The sequence below is a fragment of the Meles meles genome, chromosome 18 (assembly GCF_922984935.1).
Source record: "Meles meles chromosome 18, mMelMel3.1 paternal haplotype, whole genome shotgun sequence".
Lineage (NCBI taxonomy): Eukaryota > Metazoa > Chordata > Mammalia > Carnivora > Mustelidae > Meles > Meles meles.
The window spans coordinates 60,810,960-60,826,788 of NC_060083.1; the positions used below are offsets into that span (position 1 = coordinate 60,810,960).

At 52.7% G+C, this 15,829-nt stretch overlaps 1 protein-coding gene across 3 annotated transcripts in view; it reads left to right on the plus strand.

Moving 5' to 3' along the window:
- TNRC6C (trinucleotide repeat containing adaptor 6C) overlaps positions 1-15,829 on the plus strand; it is a 93,878-nt gene that overhangs the window by 67,266 nt on the left and 10,783 nt on the right. The window contains exons 10-17 of one of the 3 annotated variants that reach the window (XM_045984159.1): positions 533-706; positions 2,007-2,153; positions 3,915-4,034; positions 6,551-6,634; positions 6,845-7,073; positions 11,054-11,221; positions 12,338-12,529; positions 12,999-13,142. In XM_045984159.1, coding sequence (XP_045840115.1) covers positions 533-706; positions 2,007-2,153; positions 3,915-4,034; positions 6,551-6,634; positions 6,845-7,073; positions 11,054-11,221; positions 12,338-12,529; positions 12,999-13,142 — 1,258 coding nt within the window. The remainder of the gene's footprint in view (positions 1-532; positions 707-2,006; positions 2,154-3,914; positions 4,035-6,550; positions 6,635-6,844; positions 7,074-11,053; positions 11,222-12,337; positions 12,530-12,998; positions 13,143-15,829) is intronic. The other 2 variants (XM_045984160.1, XM_045984161.1) reach the window with 2 other exon arrangements.

Sequence of the window (15,829 nt, forward strand, 5' to 3'; positions counted from 1 at the left end):
ATAAAGTCATAAATTTGCAAAGGGTCTGATATATCACGTGACCTTGATGATGTACAGCAGAGTTAGTAAGATCCGTCTGCTCTATGACTTACCCTGTTACGGGATTAAACCATGTGAAATTGCTGTTGGTAGGTCAGAAACAGCCGGATGTCAGCAGAATGTAACCCAGTGCACCCCTAGAGCCTTGCTACTGAGAGAAAGGAGCCTGTTTATTTGAAAATGGTTGTGAAGTGTTGCCCAAATAAGGCTTTTTGCTAATGTTTCCGGGCTTGTCCTGGGTCCTGTCCCTGGGCGGGGTCGGCGGGGTCGGAGCACGTTGTAAGCTAATGTATGTGTTTATAAAGTGATTGTTAGAATGAGAGCAGCATCTTAATCCTGTTTCTCTTTTTCTTTTCCCCTCTTCCTTTGGCCCATGTTCTCCATTCTCTTGTTATCCACTCTTTTTTGATCTTTTAATTCTTCCATCCATACCCCTTTATATGTTCTTGGGAAACTGCTTTGTGCTTTGTCTGCGGATGGACGCCGCACACAGCTCACCCTTTCTTTCTCCAATCAGGACGGCGGCCTAGTGGAAGAGCCCACGACTTCACCGTTTTTGCCTTCACCAAGCCTGAAGCTCCCCCTTTCAAACAGTGCACTCCCTAATCAGGCCCTGGGTGGGATTGCCTCAGGGCTGGGCATGCAAAACTTGAATTCTTCTAGACAGGTAAGGCTTGGGCAGAGATCCAGCGCGATCTCGGTTTCACCTGCCTCTAACAGAGGTGTTTGGGACATGCACTTTGATTTTTAACTAATGCCCGTACTTCAAAATACAGCCGGCTGTGTTGAGGTAGCTGAGATACTAGAAGTGTGCTGCACAGGTACGCAGAGTGAACTCCGGTTCTTGAAACTGAACCGTGTTAGAGGAAGTGGATCCGGGTGATGCCGTCCTTCTCCTGGCCACCCAAACCTTGCATACACTGGTCTTTGAGAAAACACCACGTCCTCGCCCTGCTCCCTAAAATAAAGGTGGCATCTCAATGGTTTCCAGAGTGCCACGCGGACATTTTCCCTTCTCTGACACTCGGGAGGGGAGAGTCCCCGTCAGGCGTCACAGAAGGGAGGATTGTAAGTGTGTATTGACTGCTGCTCCGTGGCCCTTGCGTCTCCCAGTCCCCCACAGGACGGGACCTGCAGGCCGACGGTGCCTTTCCCGTCCAGGGGACGTCCTTTCTGTGGATTTCCTTGCACATGAGGCTGACACACACCCATCTCTGAAACATCTCTCCAAGGCGCCACCGTGATGGTCGAGGTGGCTCGACAGTAGGGTGCGCGCCTGTCGTCCCAGGGTAGCAGCGGCACCCCAACCCGTGGCCTCCCGGTGCTAGCGCCGGTGGTAGTTCAGTGCTGCGCCTGCCTAACGGGGCTCCTGCCGTTGGACGGCGAACAGGCCAGCGGGGTGCGGGGAGCGAGCCCACCTGGCGGCTCTTCTGCTCGGCGTCCCGCAGGGCTCTTAGGCCCGCAGAGCACGACGGGCCCCGAAAATGCGTTGGTTACATTTAACACGAAGGTAGCGACCTGGATTTGCCCATTTGTCAGCTTCTGCTTCGGTGGAAGTTGTATTGCTGTTTCCTGTTTGAATGTTGCCATCTCCAGGTTAGTAGTCCCTGCCCCTTACCGCTCAGCACCCCTCCACGGTGTCCTGTGGGAAGAGCTGTGAAGCCAGTAGCGACGCGTTGCTCTTGTTTGGCGCGCCCTGGGGTGATGCTTTCTTCGGATATGACGGCCTTGTCCGGGGCCCCCTCGGACTGACTCTGTCGCGTGGCTTCTGTGATTTACACACACAGTCTGCCTTCGTGCGCCGCCGCTCTGCACGGCAGCACGCACCCTGAGTGCGCTTCGGTGGGAGTCGACAGTGGAAGGAAGTAGGGACGGTCTTGCCGTCCCGTGCTGGCCAGCAAAGCCCCCTGCGGGGCTCCCGTCGCGCCTGGCCCTCGACCGACCCGGCCCCTCCCGTGTCCCCGCAGATCCCGAGTGGCAATCTGGGCATGTTCGGCAGTAGCGGAGCAGCACAAGCCAGGACCATGCAACAGCCGCCGCAGCCCCCCGTGCAGCCTCTGAGCTCCTCCCAGCCCAGCCTCCGTGCTCAAGTGCCTCCGTTTCTATCCCCTCAGGTGGGCCCCGTAGCTGCGCGTGCTGATGCCGGTGCCACCGATGGCCGGTGGCGTCGTGCCACGGCGACATCACTTGAATCGCGAGGGCGAGTTCACCCACCCCCAAGCAAGGTCATCTCAGCCCGTCCGCAGGGGGCATCTGCAGGACGGCCCCTTGGAGCGGCTGGGTCCCTGGGGGAAAGGATATGCCTCCCACGCTGCCGTGGTGCGGTTTTGTCCAGGTCTTAGAATTATTCAGGTGAACCCGGTGAATTGTCCTAGCTGGGAGAGGAACGTGACACGCCGAAATACTGCTTAGCCCAGAAGGGAGCACGTAGGAGCCCTCGGGGCCTGAAGAATGCTTCAGGGGCCACCTGCATGTGATCATAGGTCATATGATAAATTAATATAACTTACTATATTAATTTGGCTGCTTAGTTAAGTTCATTACTTAGTATTAGACTACGTTTGCCCATAGAGGTTCTTTTAAAAAAAAGAAAAAGGTGGATATCAAACCGAAAAGGAGGATACCTTGTTTGGCATAGCTCTTAAAGCATATGGATTTTTTTCATGTTAATATTGTTTACTTTTAGAACATTCCCTAATTTTACACTTTGACTGAGTTTTTCCTTATAGTATTTCAGTCCTCATCCCTTATGAAAATTCAGTAATAGAGACTAATGCTGTTATAGAATTAGCTGGAAGTAGTTAACCCTCCACAGCTGGTTGGCCCCAGATCTCTGCGCTGAGCTGAGGCAGCTGGGATGTAGGTGAAGTAGTTGTCCCGTTCATGCGTCAGGATGCAGGGTGAGCGGCTGTACCGCAGGCCCCGGAGTACGGAGGCTTCCCCAAGACAGGCGTTTGCTTCCCTGGGTGGCCGTGCGGGGGCAGCCGCTCAGGGCTGTGGGGCGCCCCTGCCGCAGCCCTCCCCGATCACTGGGCGCTGCATAGAACACTTCCTCTTGTGTCCCACTGGCCGAGCCTGGGGACACAGCCAGCCCAGCCTGAGGGCAGCAGGAGCGCCGGGCCTGGGTGATGGGCAGCGGGCTTCCCACACTCAGAGAGCGCGTGTCGCCCCCGTGCCCCCGTGTTACCTGCGCTGTGACACAGCGTGCTTTCTTTAAATGACGTGCCTGCTTAAGTAAATCTATTCTTAAAACCTTACATATATCTCAGAAGTAGAAAAATCACATTTTTCTGGTAACACGTTAGACAACTAATATAAAGTAAAAGATGCCCATCCATGTTCTACCTAAAGTCATCTTGCGTCTGGGTTGTGATAAACATACATGGCATGTGGTGGAAAGCCCTGGAATCTCCAGACCGTCCCTGGACCGTTCCAGTGCAGTGAATTCCAGTTGAAGGGCCCCCCTGAATGTGCAGGTGGCTTGATGGGCCAGGGCAGGGTTGGCAGAGGGGCCTAGACCCTTCCCCGAGGCCCCACATTCACTCTTTCCCATCCTGAAATCAAGCCAGTTATTTCACGGTGACAGAATGTGAGCTTAGTCTGCGATAGGGTCACGCAGAGTCCTTGTTTCTTACCTCGTGACCGAAATATTTGGAAGGGGGAGGCTCTTTCTCTCCGTCCGTCCTTATTTTCCACAGAAGCACCTTAACTACTAGTGGTGAAAAGCCTGTGAGTGTTTTAAGGGGCTTCGAAGTTCATTCGTGAGACAAGCTGAACTGTCAGTAATTCATCAGTTCCGCATCTTGAAAACTGCCTGGACGGGTGGCCGTTTGGACGGGGACGTGGTGCCTGACACTTTGTGTTGTGTCCGACAGGTTCAAGCACAGCTTTTGCAGTTTGCAGCAAAAAACATTGGTCTCAACCCTGCACTATTGACCTCGCCAATCAACCCTCAGCATATGACGATGTTGAACCAGCTCTATCAGCTGCAGCTGGTAAGCGGCTGCGGCGGTGTCTAGACCCGCGGCGGCGTGCACGCTGTGGTTCACGGGGCTCGCAGCAGCCTAGCCGCCGACTGACAAAAGTACTTCACGCCTCGCGTTCTTCCTGGCAGGAAATGGCCCTGAGACTTCCATAAATTTTTGTAGACCATTAAGAAAACTCGGCAGTTTTGTACTCAAGGGTGTTTTCCCTCAGCTTTGTGAGTTCTCTGGCCTCCTCACAGTGTGTCCCAGACCTCACCGGGAGGCGTGCCCTTCACTCAGGGTCGCGGCCAGCCTTTCCGACCCAGAGCTTCCCATCAGGACCCCAGAACTCAGAAACTCATTTAAGGGACAGTTTTCTAAATTCTTCAAGGGTGGGACACACAGAGACTGTTCTGGAAGCATGAAAGAGAAATTACTTCATTACATACATTAGATGCCTAAGAGGTTAGGGCTTAATTCCCTCTCACAGTCCCTGTGGGGAAGGCTGATGTAGCCTAACAGTTCTTGAAAGTTTTACAATTACTTACCTTAAATTTTTAATTTTCAAGAATCCTACTGCTCTTAACATAAAATGCCATATCCCTGTACCATCCATCTCTCGATGTGTCCTGGATTCATACACACTGAAGGACCTTTCTGTAATATGCTGACATCTGCTTTCTTTCAAAGTCTTGTTCAACAACTTCGTCTCCTTGAAAAGGACCAGGAATTGGGGGCACCTGGGGGGCTCAGTTGGTTAAGCATCTGCCTTTGGCCCAGGTCATGATCCCAGACTTCCCGGGATCGAGTCCCGCATCAGGCTCCCAGCTCCATGGGGAGTCTGCTTCTCCCTCTGACCTTCTCCTCTCTCATGCTCTCTCTCGCTCTCTCTCTCTCAAATAAATAAGTAAAAATCTTTGAAAAATAAGGGAAAAAAAGAAAAGGACCAGGAATCATTAAGGAAGGAAAAAAGGCCTCTAAAAGGACTAAAGCATTGATGCCAAAGCTTTCCTGACAGGAGCCCCCGAGCCCTGTCAGCCCTATACCCCGTACTGCCCATGAGGCTCCGTCTCAGCAGTCTGAAGGGCCGGTTTTCCAGTGAGTGGAGCCCGAGCCCTGCTCACTACTAGAACCCTGACAGTGACCCGGAGCCTGGCCTGTGCCTCTCGTTTCGGCCTTGTGGGTGCTCTTGAGAGCAGCCGCCGGGACACTCAGGTGCGCCGTGATGGTGGCATGGAAAGATGGCAGAAAAGGCAAGAAAATCTTGAATTATGTTAAATATGCTCTGTTTTACAAACAGTGCTTACTGTTTTTAATTTTTATTTTCTAAATAATTGGTAAAATGAAATTTTGGTGCATCCTGAGGTTGAGTTTTAGGGCCTTTAAGGATTCACTTAAGTAGAGTATTTTATTCCTCTATAACTTACAGTATAACAAGGCATTTCTAATAGTACAGTCTCTACCTTTATATGGATCCTGTTTTAATAAATCCGCTTGCTAAACATGTCCTAAAAAATCCATGTCATGGGGTGCCTGAGTGGCTCAGTGGTTTAAGCTGCCTTCAGCTCAGGTCATGGTGTCAGGGTCCTGGGATCGAACCCCACATCAGGTTCTCTGCTCAGCGGGGAGCCTGCTCTGCCTGTCTCTCCGCCTGCTTGTGATCTCTGTCTGTCAAATAAATAAATCTTTAAAAAAAAAAAAATCCATGTCCTAAGAAAACAGGGTATGGTAGGCAGCCAGCATTTTGAAGCGATCGGATGATGGAACTTGTACGTGGCTGTGTGGGAGGTGCTCATGCCCCCTTGAGCCAGCTTGGCAGGCAGGGCCGGGGCCTGTGATGGGGGTGCGCAGGCCAGGTTTCAGGCCGCCTGTGGGGGAGCATCACGTGGCCCCCAGCACTTGAGCCTTGAGCATGTTCTGACTGTCCGGGGTGGTGGGTCACTGCCCTTCTACCAGCCTCGGAGCCATTCTGGACAGCTTTCGTCCAGGTCACTGGAAGCATGAATAGTTTTCATTGTCCCATCACTTCTTTTACTTTTAGCTTATAAGATTTGAGCAGAAGAATTTTGATCTCTTCGTTAACTGAAAAATATTTGCTGGGGCGCCTGGGTGGCTCAGTCATTAAGTGCCTGCCTTCAGCTTATGTCATGATCCCAGGGTGCTGGGATCGAGCCCCACATCAGGCTCCCTGCTCGGCGGGAGGCCCGCTTCTCCCTCTGCCACTACGCCTGCTTGTGTTCCCTCTCTTGCTGTGTCTCTCAAAATAAATAAAATCATTTTTTTTAAAAAAGAAGAAAGAAAAATATTTCCTGAGAAATCTCCTTACCTACACTAAGCAGGGGTACTGACTGAACTACTTTTTGAAAATCTGTGTGCTAGAAGGGTTTGGGAAAGACATTTCTCCTTTTAAAAAGTCTTCTCCCTCACGGAATACTTAAACCACAGTATAGTAAGGGGACCAAAAGTCTTGGCTGTTTTCTCTCTGTCTCTCTTTTTAATACACAAAGTTGAACCATCCCCAGTACCTGAACCGTTTCTGCCAACAGGCGTACCAACGGTTACAAATCCAGCAGCAGATGCTACAGGCTCAGCGCAACGTTTCCGGACCCATGAGACAACAGGAGCAGCAAGTAGGTATCGCGGGGCGTGTGGCTGCCCTCGCCAGCGCCCCCCGTCCCTGAGTTCATGATGCTAAATGGCAGGCTGTTCCGTTGTTGACTTTCCTCTCGCTGAGCCTCCCTTTTAGCCATCTCGGGGGCATAGTTTGGGAGCAGGCGGGTCCAGCCAGCAGAGACCGGGGGCCGCTTCCGCGCCTTTTCTGACTGTGTGTCCGCCGCCAGGTCGCGCGCACAATCACGAACCTGCAGCAGCAGATCCAGCAGCACCAGCGCCAGCTGGCCCAGGCCCTGCTCGTGAAGCCGCCGCCGCCGCCGCACCTGCCTCTGCACCCCTCTGCAGGCAAATCGGCCATGGACAGCTTCCCCCCGCACTCCCAGGCCCCCGGCCTGCCTGACCTGCAGACCAAAGAGCCGCAGGCTTCACCCAGCACCTTTGCTCCTTACCCTCTCGGTGAGTCCCGGCGGGGCGGGCCCACACGCTGTCCCTGGCTCCTGCTGGGGGAGCAGCAGCGACCAGCTACTGCAGAGCGAAGTTCTGCGTCGGCCGTACGTACCTCTGGCCTAACGTCTTTTACTTTATTTATTTATTTTTTAAAGATTTTATTTATTTATTTGACAGAGAGAGCCCACAAGTAGAGAAGCAGGCAGAGAGAGAGGAGGGAAGCAGGCTCCCCGCCGAGCAGAGAGACCGATGTGGGGCTCGATCCCAGGACCCCGGGATCATGACCCGAGCCGAAAGCAGAGGCTTTAACCCACTGAGCCACCCAGGCGCCCCTGGCCTAAAGTCTTTTAAAGTAGCACCAGCGAAAGCCCCGGAATTCTCTCAGTTTGTACCGTTCCCAGTTTCCTCCTCTTCAGCGGCCACCGTCCCCCAACCTAACTGCAGGGACGAGCTTGTAATGGTTTTACTGGTAAAGGTGTTTAGATTTTTACGAATCAGATACTTCTTGGAAACCAGTGGTGGCCCATCCAAGCCCTGCGGTGTAGAAGACGGTTTGTGTAATCCGCCAAGTCCGCATGTGTGCATTGACCCCTGACCCATAGGACGCATGCTCAGCACATGAAACCTGCAGGTCTGCAGAAGGCACGGGGCTTCCCTCCAGGTCCTGCAAGCCAGCCAGGAGGGGCACAGGTTCTGTAACCACAGGTGGGATCAAGGAAATGTCCCAGGTAGGGACATGTCAGTAAACGGATTATAAACGAGACAGTTTGACGTAGGGGTCCAGAACCTGGCGGCAGCTCTCAGGCTTGTTTGCCAGCTGACTGTTAGTTGTGCAGCTGCATGACGAAGGGAGGACATGCCCGGAGGAACAAAGGTCAGATGCATGACGGTGAGTGTGCTGCTGACTGATGGGGTCCCCCTCCGTGACGCTGCCCTGGACAGAGCCGTTAATCCTAATCGTACGGGCATGTTCTCCTTGACATGCAGTCACTGTGGTATGTCCTTAATATGAACCTGGTGGGTGCTAACTGTGGTCATCCCTCCCTTTCTCGTTGCCCCATGCTCCCAGCCCTTATGTGCACATGGGAGGACAGTCTGGTGGCCGAGGCCTGGCTGGGGAGATGGCCTGCCACGCCGAGTCCCAGCTCTCCCAGGGCTGGCTCAGCACTTCCTTGCGTGACCTGCCTGACTGGCTCTGCCTCAATTCCCCATTGAAACTGGGGATATTTACCTCCTGGGGTCCTTTAAAGATTAAGATAACAGAAGAAGTTCGCAGGACACTGCCGCATGCCGCCAGCGCTTCGTGAGACACGACCCAGACTGAAGCACGTCTTGTTTCGGGCCCTTTCAGAGACAGATTCCGTTGTCTGGCGCCCACCGTGCTTCCGCTGCAGCTTCCTAGAGGCATGTGGGCTCTCGACCTGGTTTTGGAGAGTAGAGTACAATAATCTTGATTCTTCAAGGTTTTTCCTTAGTACAAATGAAAGAATTAGTGCAGTGGCTCTTCAAAATTAGATGAAAAATAATTTTGATACTGTTTTATGATATTCACATTAAACTTACAAACTTCCTGAACATATCTAGTAGGACGCCTGGCCGGCTCAGTCGGTAGAGCATATGACTCCTGATCTCGGGGTTGAGTTTAAGCCCCACACTGAGTGTAGAGATTACTAAAAAAAAATACAAGAAAAAAAAAAAGAAAGAAAAGAAATAGCTAATCAGGCGTGCCTGGTGGCTCAGTCAGTTAAGTGTCTGCCTTCAACTCTGGTCCTGATCCCAGCATCCTAGGATCAAGCCTCACGTCGGGCTCCCTGCTCAGCGGGGGTCTGCTTCTCCCTCTGCTGCGCCCCCTGCTTGTGTGCTCTTGCTCTCTCTCTCTCTGACAAATAAAAATTGTAGGAGAAAAAGAAGTAGCTAATCCAGTATAAGAAATGTAGCCTATAAGATGGCCTCTCTGCTTGGTGGTTGGCATTTTTCGTCAGTGGTTATAGCCCCGCCCACCTTCCTTCCCATGAGGTGTCTCCTTGCTTTGCTGTCTCTTGACTGCTGGAACTTGTCATCCACACGGGAAGATCAGGTGTAGAATAATGAAAGATAGCCTTCGTAGGCAGTGCTACAGGGAGGGGAGAGCTCGTGCTCACCTTGAGTGGCGAAGGAAAGACCCACAGTAGGGGCTGAACTCGGATCTCAGATGAGCAGGGCCTCGGTGACCAGAGCCTGGCCGGACAGGGCGTGCCCCGGTGGTCGTGCCGACTTGTGGCGGGGGTCCACAAGTGAGCGGGCATGCTGGGGAGATGGGTGCACGCCCAAAACTTTGAAGGCCAGGCTGGAACCCGGCCTCGTGGTCCCCTCACCCAACTAGGTCAGTGCAAAATGGAAGCGAAGATTGCTTTCCGTGCCAACCGCACACAGGCAGCCTCTGGCCGTCTCACCTGCACAGGTGTTGTGTTTCGTCTGCAAAGTGCGTGTGTGTGTGTGTGTGTGTGTGTGTGTGCTAGTTGCCAACATTTAAAAATCTTCAAATGACAGTAACTTCTGGCTTCTTTTAAAATGGCTCCGTGGGGCACCTGGGTGGCTCAGTGGGTTAAGCCTTTGCCTTTGGCTCGGGGTCCTGGATCAAGCCCCGGGTCGGGCTCCCTGCTCAGTGGAGGGCCTACTTCCCCCATCTCTCTGCCTGCCTCTCTGCCTACTTGTGATCTGTCAAGTAAATAAATAAAATCTTTAAAAATATATATTTAATTAAAAAAATAAGTAAATAAAATAAAATGGCTCCATGGGGTTTGCCTTCCATATGGCTGTCACAGGCTGACACCAGCCGCTGGCACTCTAGGTGGGACAAGCAATGTCCCCACCGGGCCCACTTCTCAGCCACTTGGCCCATGTAGGCATTGGAGTTTGCAGACGCAGATTCAAAGTCAAGAACAAAGCTGTTCAGTGCCTTGCTTAGGAGTAGAGATGCGCTTTGACCAACCTACCAAGATGATGGTCTGTGAATCCCGGGGTGCGCACCTGCCTGTTACTCTCTGCCAGCCGAGCGTTAGGTCCCGCTCGTAACTGGTATCCCCACTGGGCACTCTTTCTCGTCCTCCTCACCCTTCTTCAGTAACCCGGCACAGTGTGGCCAGGTACAGCAGCACGTGGTTTTAGCTGTAAGAAGGACAAGCCAGGGTTGGCGGCCATTCCAGCGAGGGGCACATGGCAGCCCTGCCACGCCATAGGTCATGTCTGTAAAAGGAGTTTGATATTCGATTTATAAACTCTGGAAGACTTTGGTAAAGTAAGATCACTAGAGGGGGAATGGAATGATCCCCACCAGCCTGTACTGGTACCTCAGAACACTGTCCAGAACTCCGAAGGAGTTGTGTTCATCTGCTGAGTTTCCCTAAGGTATCCTAAGATCAGAAAAGATTTTTCTTTTTTTTTTTTTTTTTAAGATTTTATTTATTTATTTGACAGACAGAAATCACAAGTAGGCAGAGAGGCAGGCAGAGATAGAGGAGGAAGCAGGCTCCCTGCTGAGCAGAGAGCCTGATGCGGGGCTCGATCCCAGGACACTGGGATCATGACCTGAGCCGAAGGCAGAGGCTTTAACCCACTGAGCCACCCAGGCACCCCGAAAAGATTTTTCTAATTGTCGGGACTTGCCCTGTCTTCCTGTGCGCGCTGGGGAGCAGCAGGACCCTGTTTTGCTCTGAGACAACCGAAGTGAAGAGAGTCATTGGTCTTAGTATATGTGCTGCCGAAGCGAGCACGAGAGTCATTGGTCTTAACCAGAGAATATTCGTTGCCATTTCACCTTAATTCGGGAATAATATCCTGGAAATGTGTGTTGTTAAAAAGACAAAAAGCTTTTCTTTCTATGAGCATGAAAAGTTAGAGTTCGTACGTGGCCATGAGTTAAGACTTGGATTGATTCTCCAGGAGAGCTTTGGAATGTAATAAAATTTTGAGGAAGAGCAGGCATATCCTAATAGCATTTTTATCTTTAGCTGGACTGAACCCAAACATGAATGTCAACAGCATGGACATGACTGGTGGTTTGTCGGTAAAGGACCCGTCTCAGTCCCAGTCACGCCTCCCTCAGTGGACACACCCCAACCCGATGGACAACCTACCCGGTGCTGCTTCTCCCCTCGATCAGAACCCCAGCAAGCATGGTATGTCCGAGCCGGGGTGCCTGGGGTCCGGTCACTCCTGCCGCACGGGCCGACGGTCTGGTTGTAGAGCATGCCCGTGTCACTGCGCACACCAGCTCTTGTCTAAGAATTCCGTTAGCATGGACCCTTCCATTCCCCCCCAAGCGCGTGAGATCCCAGCTAGTCCACGGTCAAAGCCCCCGAAACCGCAGCCTCCGGATTTTTGCTACAAACCCGGAAGGAGTTGAACATGCCCCAGAGCAGCAAAGAATGTTGGTGGTGGCCTGCAGATTTTTTAGTTTATATGTGTATTCTTCAACAAGAAATTTGCTGAGAAGACATTTTTTCAGTAAAATGATAAAACACAGTAGAAAAGCAAATGCGTAGGAAAAGGAGGAAGCAGAAGTGCTGATACCCAAAGCCGGCAGCCCCACTAGCAAGCCCGACCTTAGCTCCCTGTTTCTTGACAGCGCAGATAGCGGCGGAAATATAATAGCTTTAGGATTCTCTCTTGACTCTAAAAGGAAAAACCAAATTTTTCCTAACTGTTAATTCTACAAGAGAATCATCACGGGCTACCCGGGCGCTTTCCGTGTCAGGAGAGCGAGGTCACCCTTGGCGGTCCACTCCAGAAGATAAGGGCCCAGCAGTCACCTGCCCAGTTTGTCCTTGCAGAGGGAGGGAGAGCAGGACGCACACAACCACAGAGTCGCTAAGCACAGAGACTCAGAAGCTGGGCCCCAGAAAGGCGCAGGCCCACTTTCAGTGGTATGGGTTTGTGTTTTGCCAAGATTTCCCACCTGACAAACTAAAATGGTTCTGAAGGAGTTTTGGTCTTGGGGCGCCTGGCTGGCTCAGTCGGTGGAGCGTGTGCCTCGGGGTCTCACAGTTGTGAGTTTGAGCCCCACGTTGGGGTAGAGAGCACCTAAAAATAAAATCTTCAAAGAATAAAAAGAATTTCAGCCTTTGCAGACGAAGTTGGGGCTAACCAAAGTAGTCCCTTAGCCTTAGCGAGTGCAGGACAAACTAAGTGTGATAGTTCGTGTACGTCTGGAAGGGGCAGGGCCCGGTGCTTAGGAGTGAGGGCGCAGGGGCTCTCCTGTCCACTCAGCTCTCTGTCTCCCGCTGGCCCCACAGGTGCTATCCCTGGAGGTCTAAGCATCGGGCCTCCAGCCAAGTCCTCCGTGGACGACTCCTATGGCCGGTACGACTTAATCCCGAACAGTGAGTCACCAGCCAGTCCGCCTGTAGCTGTTCCCCATAGCTGGTCACGTGCCAAATCTGACAGCGATAAAATCTCCAACGGCTCCAGCATCAACTGGCCCCCAGGTGAGAGCGTACAACACGTCTGTCCAGCCGCAGGTCAGAACTGCCCCAAGCCCGAGGAGAGCACTCCCGCTCGGGAGAAGCCGGGACCTGAGCTAGGAGCCCTGGAAGCAGGAACCCCACAGCTGTGGCTTTTCCACTGGAAATCCTTTTGTCACGCAGATTTGGGAAGTGGTTAGCTCCCGGCACCTTCCTGTAGTCCCTTGGTTCCGTGGGAGGAACAGAAGGAGAGTGGATGCTCTGTTGCATCCGGCCAGACTGTTCTAGACTGCACAGCGTCTGAACACTCTCGATGTGGCAGCTGTGATCCCTGCTTCTGCTCGTGCCAGAGGAGCGATGATTTCCTGAAAGTCTAGGATGGGTGTCCTATTGTAACTAGCAGATCATAAGAATTTTCCTAAATTACCATGAAGGAATGGGAAGGTATGATAGTACTCGTGTTTTGATTTCCATTTTGTTCGGCATTTTCTAGAATTCCATCCTGGAGTTCCGTGGAAAGGACTTCAGAATATAGACCCCGAGAACGACCCCGACGTCACTCCTGGAAGTGTCCCCACCGGGCCCACTATCAATACCACCATCCAGGACGTCAACCGCTACCTCCTCAAGAGTGGAGGTGAGGAGAGCGGCCGCCAGCGGCCCGGCACGGAGGGCCTCCCGTGCGTATCCGGGGGCACCGGGGTGGCGTGCGGGCTGTGTGGCAGGGACACTGTGACACACACCTGTGGGCACTCGTCCCCGGCTGGAGGCAGTGCCGATGGTGAGATGGAGATTGATTTCCATCGTCTCTGACCGCTGTGCTGTACGATCCCGGTACCACCCATGCAGCTGCTCGGAGAAAGCTCCCACCTGAAATCTGGTTAAACTACGGGCGAATTGACCCCTTCCTCCTCCTCCTCCTCAGTCTGTTTCCTTCCACAAAGTCTGATAAGAGACTGAACTCCGCCCCCAGCGCTGTGTTCCGGGTGCAACTCAGGGTGCGTGTTGTGGGTGCTCGCTGTGTCAGACTCGAGCTTCCAGGGGGCGGCAGGGAGCAGCTGGCCGGACCGTTGGAAGCGTCTGTGCAGCTCTCAGGCGCGATGCCGAGAGGGCGACGCTGATACGGTGGCAACCCCGTGTCTGGAGAGTGGGAGGGAGCAGCAGGGCAGCCGTGGACGCTCGGGCCCAGTAAGGCCACTCGGGTGGTCAGACTGGCAGCAGCCAGAAGTCCAACTCGGCCCTCAGTGCTTGTTGCCCTGAGTGTGGCAGGAGGGTGGTGTCCTGGGACGACTGTCCGTCAGTGGATTTTGAGGATTGTGGACAGGTGTGAAGGGGCAGCCCTGACCCGGGTATTGAGAGATCTTGGAAAGTGTCCAGGTTGCTCGGCGTCGCACAGAGCTTTGTGCCAGTGCCCCGTGGGCCCTCTAGTGGTCCCTTGGCCCCCAAGTGGCCTCTGGAGCATTGCGGACGACCTCCGCGTTTGCACAAGGGTGCTGTGACAGGACGAAGGTGGCGTGGAGAAGGAAGTGAATTGTGCGGGCAGGACCTAACGGCTGTCCTCCCATCCAGAGTGGCTGAGGCAGAGCAGGCAGAAGGGCATCTAGAAGGGACAGAGGTCCTGGCGTCGGGATCAGATGAGAAAGTGGGGTCTCCGGCTCCAGGGTAAAGAGGAGGCAGGCAGCCATCCAACCTGGGCACCCCGAAGCACCATGTGATGTCATGTGACCGCAAGGGCTGTGAGGGGCCGGTCTTGGACAGCTCCTCCCGGATCCCTCCTGCAGGCCCCTTGCTCCTGTGCCCTCGTGGTTTGTATTTGGGAGAAGGAGAACATACAGAACTTCTCTTTATGTAGCCCCGGGCACGTGATCATGCCACTGCCCCAGCGCCAGCGCAGCCAAGCTGCAGAGTCCGGACCTTGCCCCCACCTCTCTCCGGAGCGCAGTGTGCTGCTCCCCACACACCACCCGCTTCCAGGCAGCCCCTTTGGCTGACCTTTTGCTCAGGGACCGAGCCACAAATGCATCATACTTTTTTATAGTTTGTTTTCGGGTTTTTTTGTGTTTGTTCTTGTTTTTTTGAAATAGGCCCCACACCCAACGTGGGGCTTGAACTCATGACCCGGAGATCAAGAGTCACGTGCTTCCCGGACTGAGCCAGCCAAGCGCCCCAGTTTTTTTGTTGATTTGTTTGTTTTTTTAATTTTTAAGTCCTCTCTGCAGCCAGCGTGGGGCTTGACCCACAACCCCAAGACCAAGGGTCACATGTTTCGCCAACTCAATCCGCTGGGCACCTCCTCCCTGGCTGCTGTAGTTTTGATTAAACAGCTTGACCTAAAGTCCAGAGAGAAGAAAAACAAGAAAACGTGCCCTAGACGGAAAACAAGGAGAATAGCTATTAACCTCTTTTTTTTTTTTTTTAAGATTTTATTTATTTATTTGACAGAGATCACAAGTAGGCAGAGAGGCAGGCAGAGAGAGAGAGGGAAGCAGGCTCCCTGCTGAGCAGAGAGCCCGATGTGGAGCTCAATCCCAGGACCCTGAGATCATGACCTGAGCTGAAGGCAGAGGCTTTAACCCACTGAACCTCCCAGGTGCCCCAGCTATTAACCTCTTGATACTGACTTATTTTACATGTTTTCATATATGATTCTCTATTTTTTCTGTTGAGTATCAACTATACTAGGTGTTGCTTTCTCATTTGTATTTTTGTTTTTCATTTACTGCCATTGACAGTAAGTTCTGATTTGATATTAACCTGCAGATTACAAGTCAGTTTTTGTTTTTGTTTTTGTTTTTTTTAATATTTTCTTTATTTGACAGAGAGAAACCACAAGTAGGCAGAGAGGCAGGCAGAAAGAGAGGAGGAAGCAGGCTCCCTGTGGAGCAGAGAGCCCGACGTGGGGCTCGATCCCAGGACCCTGGGATCATGACCTGAGCCGAAGGCAGAGGCTTTAACCCACTGAGCCACCCAGGCGCCCTACAAGTCAGTTTTAATGTTCGTGAGTTCTCGTGCCCTCATTCTAAAGAGGTCGATCACAGGGCAGCTGTAGACAGCTGTGCAGGTTGCACACTGCACAAGTCTGAGAGGTGCCCCGTGCCTGGTCATCTCTGTAAAGCGTATACCCCCGGGGTTGGTCAGTGCACCAGCCCAGGTGGGCCCCTGCATCTGGCTTCCATGTCTTGTGAGATTCTATTTGTGGAAGTAAATGTGACAAGCAGACTGTCACGTGCTCTTGTCCCCACCCCACCAGCTTCCACACACTGGTGGAATAACTTTCTGAATCAGAGGAGCTCAGATTCTGTTTTGCTCTAACCCACACTGTCA